General features: G+C 34.8%; 1 protein-coding gene across 1 annotated transcript; it reads left to right on the top strand.

The window, feature by feature from the left end:
* Window positions 1-639: 639 nt before the first annotated feature.
* Window positions 640-2813, top strand: LOC116033208 (TMV resistance protein N-like). Its single transcript, XM_031275965.1, has 3 exons — window positions 640-1701; window positions 2168-2359; window positions 2403-2813. Exons 1-3 carry the CDS (start codon window positions 640-642, stop codon window positions 2811-2813), a joined length of 1665 nt encoding a protein of 554 aa, XP_031131825.1.
* The last annotated feature ends 1535 nt before the right edge of the window (window positions 2814-4348 follow it).

Here is a 4348-nt window from a genome sequence, read left to right on the forward strand (position 1 = left end):
CGTCTGCGATGCTAGGGATGATCGATCTCAATATCCACGAGGATACAATTCGATTGCATCTCCTCCACGATGCGAATTTCGGATCCTCTTCTCCTGGACTCGGAATACTCCCGTCAACGAAGCCAAACTTGTTTTTGACCTCCAACGCAATCCTCATTGATCTACTCCAAGAGGAGTAGTTGAGCTCAGACAAAGGAGGTGAGACTAGGCTCAGATTAGGATTTTCAGCAACTTGCAAATAGAAAGGATCATCAAACTCATCATTTCATTGATTGTGATTCATCGAAGCCTGGTAAAGGGAAGTTCCTATGTGCTCAGCTTGATCTCCGTCGCCTTCTGCTTCTGTGACGACTGCCGCTGCGTAGCTTCGGTATCGCCGCTCTGATACCATGATGAACCAACTAAGATCACAGTAATGGAACAAGAAGTAAAGTGTAGAGAGGGGAAAGGTGAAAGAGAGAATACATTGTTATTATTCAAGTGTTCAGATTACACTGTAAGAGGAAGAAATACAGCTTTATATATGCTGTGTACATGGTGGTTATAACTGCCAAGTAGGGAAAGGTCAAGAAAGCCCTTTTAGCTTATTTTCTGTTGTGTTGATCACTCCATCAGCTACGAGTGCTGAATTTTATGCCAATGAATGTTGCAAAGTATCCCGTTGGAATTGAATCTCATGTTGGAGATGTACTTCATTTACTACAAATCCAAACAAATGATGATGTTCAAATGATGGAAATTTTTGGTATGGGTGGTGTTGGAAAATCAACCATTACTAAAGCCATATACAATCACTTGATCTTGAGCTTTCAAGGGTTTGAAGGTAGTTGCTTTGTTGCAAATATTAGACAAGAAGTTTCTAATAAGGGACACAATGGTCTAGTTGGTTTACAAGAGAAAATTCTTCACAAAATACTCAAGAGAAAGAAATTTGAAATTGATAATGTTGATGAAGGAATAAGTTTGATCAATGCAAGGCTGCAATCCAAGAGGGTTCTTATTGTTCTTGATGATGTAGACCACATAAGTCAATTACAATCATTAGCAGGTCAGCGAAATTGGTTTGGTTTAGATACTACAATTATAATAACAACTAGAGATGTTCACTTGTTGAGTGAGCTTGGAACACAAGAGAAGTACATGGTTAAAACATTAAGCATTGATGATTCTTTGCAACTATTAAGTTGGCATGTTGTTGGTGTTCCTATAGCATTAAAAGAGTATACTGAACTATCCAAAATGATAGCAAGTTATACTGGGGGACTTCCATTAGCACTTACAATTGTAGGTTCTCATTTGCGTGGAAGATCTGTGCAAGAGTGGATCGAAGATGTTGAGAAATTAAGAAGCAATCTTCATGACGATATTCAAAAAATTCTTAAAATAAGCTATGATGCACTTGATGATGATACTAAGAACATCTTTCTTGATATTGCTTGTTTTTTTGTTGGGCATGGCAAAAAGGGCACTGCTATGATATTGGAAGCTTGTGGTTTTTATGCTGAAAGTGGAATTAAAATCTTGATAGAAAGATGCTTGTTAACAATAGATGGGGGTAGAGAATTTGGGCGTCTTGAGATGCATGATTTGGTACAAAATATGGGAAGAGAAATTGTTCGAAAGGAATTTCCTAGAGAACCTAGCAAACGAAGTAGATTGGTGGATCCAAAGGATGTATTTGATGTTCTTCAAAGCAACAAGGCAAAACATTTCAATTCCTTTTTACTTAAGTTATTAATTTTGTTCCTTTGCTTGTAATACTTAGTTTTATTAAAAATATGAAAGATTTTAGAGTATCTAACATACTGCATTATATATATATATATATATATATATATATATATTGGTTTGTTTGTTTAGAGCACAGAAGCAATTGAAGGGATGATTGTAAATTCTAGCATGTTAAAGAATGTGGTTTTGAGTACGGAAGTATTCATGAGGATGGTAAATTTGCGAATACTCATATTGGATGGTGTACTTCTTAAAGGATCTTTTAAATACTTGTTCAATGAGCTTCGGGTTCTTAAGTTGACTAATTGCCATTTGAGTAACATACAATCGGATTTTCATAGTATGTCTAATGCTTATTTTAACATTGCGTATTTCCTAAAAACTTTGACTATAAAAAATAGAAATGTATTAAAACCTCTCTATTTTATTTTAACAGCATTTGGTATGCTTGAGGACCTTAAAGTTCGATGGTTGTACACAACTTAAGAGTACACCAAACTTTACTGGGGCACAGAGTCTTCAGACAATATCCTTCAGTGCTTGTTCAAATTTGGCGAATGTGCATCCATCAATTGGAAGTTTGGAGAGGCTTGTTAGGTTAGATTTTTGGAAGTGCAAGAAATTGAAGGTGCTTCCAAGTAGCATTTGCAAGTTAAAATCACTTGACGCAGGAGTTCCGTCCTTTAAGCCAGGGAAGCGCTCTTCGGGCAGAGGTCCAATTTATCTGCTTAAAATTATATGGTTGCAAGAATTTGAGGGAGCTTCCAATTGACATTGGAAAATTAGAGCAACTAAGAAGATTAGATGTTGTAGAAACTGGTATCTCACATTTACCCTTTTCTTTGGGAAGTTTGAGAAATCTAGAGTCCCTGGACCTGGGAGAGCCTGTGGGCTCAGTAGCTGTTGATTTTTTCCCATCGTCAACTGCGAATTTGTGCTCATTGGAAAGTCTAAGTGTGAGTTTCAACAAGTTGCAGCAAGTAAATCTTCCAATTGCTATTGGGAGTTTGACCTCATTGACATTTTTAAAGTTATCAGGAATTTGCTATCAAAGCCTATCGTTGGACTTTTCTCATCCCTAAAATTTGAGAATTCTCCACCTCAAGGATTTGCAAAATCTTAGAGCACTTTTTAAACCTCCACCTAGTTTGGAGAGACTTGATGCATATGATTGTGTGTCATTAGAAAAAATTGTAAATCTATCCAACTTAAAAAGACTTGAAAGTTTGGATATTAGGATTGCAAAAGTTTGGTTAAGCTTTCAGGCGTAGAGGGTCTTGAATCCTTACGAACACTTAAGATAGGACAGTGCAAAGCTTTAACTATCCCTTATAACTATTTGCGTGAATCCTTGCAAATAGCTCTTGGAAGTTTGACTTTATTGGGATTTTTAGATTTATCGGGGTGTTGGTATCATCTTCAAAGCTTACCCTTCAGCCTTTCTTATCTTTCTAATTTGAAATTTCTCATATTGAATGATTGGCAAAATCTAAGAGCACTACTACAACTTTCTCTTAGTTTAGAACATCTATCTGCAAAAAATTGTGTGTCATTGGAAAAAATAGCAAACTTGAAAAGACTGAAAGGGTTGTATATTCCCAATTGCAAAAGTTTGGTTGAGCTCCCAAGATTGGAGAGTGTTGAATGTTTAGAATATGTTGAGATAAGCAATTGCAGTTCTTTGAGGATTCCTTCGATTGAAAATTGGTTTCAGGTTAGTCCCTCCCTCATCTTTATCTTATATATATATATATATATATATATATATATATATATATATATAGAAATCTGCTCAAGTGTGGACGCGTCTTAACGTGTGAACAGTGCGGATATACCACTCAATGTTATAAAATGCACCACTCAATGTTATAAAATGCACCACTCAATGTTAGAAAACACACCACATGAAAATACACCAAAACACCAAAAAATACACCACACACCCAAAATAATGCACCATAACTCCCTGTCCCTAATTGTGCATTTCCAAACACTGTGTGGTGTATATTTCCATACTTAGTGGTGTATTTTTTTGTGATGTGTACCTAATGGTGCATATTTGTGTGGTGTATTTTCTAACACTGAGCGGTGTATATCTGTATACATAGTGGTGAGGCCGCACTGTTCACACGTTAAGACGCGTCCACACTTGAACTCTACCCTATATATATATATATATATATATATATATATATATATATATATATATATATATATATATATATGTTGAGGATCTTGTGAGAATAGTATCATAGGGGGAAAATAAGAACAAATCTCAACCTTACATTTGTAAAAATTTCACGAATCTAATTAGATTTTTAAAAACTACGATGAAATTTTTCATAATTATCATTAACTTCACTATGCAAACTTGAACAATTAAATATGCAATCTTTAACAACTAAATATGTAAATATGGTAAATTTTATAAAATCAACAAAAAAGATCAATTTTAAATCTAAACCGAAAAATGCTAGATCTTAAGCAGTAAAAAGTGAATCACAAAAGAAAGTAAAACTAATTAAAAACACAGCCATAAACTATAAAATTAAAACCCTAAGTGCATTATAATGCACTTTCACATTTTTGCAAAGTCCAATCATTTAATACTAAATAT

The sequence above is a fragment of the Ipomoea triloba genome, chromosome 10 (genome assembly GCF_003576645.1).
Source record: "Ipomoea triloba cultivar NCNSP0323 chromosome 10, ASM357664v1".
In the NCBI taxonomy this organism is placed as follows: domain Eukaryota; kingdom Viridiplantae; phylum Streptophyta; class Magnoliopsida; order Solanales; family Convolvulaceae; genus Ipomoea; species Ipomoea triloba.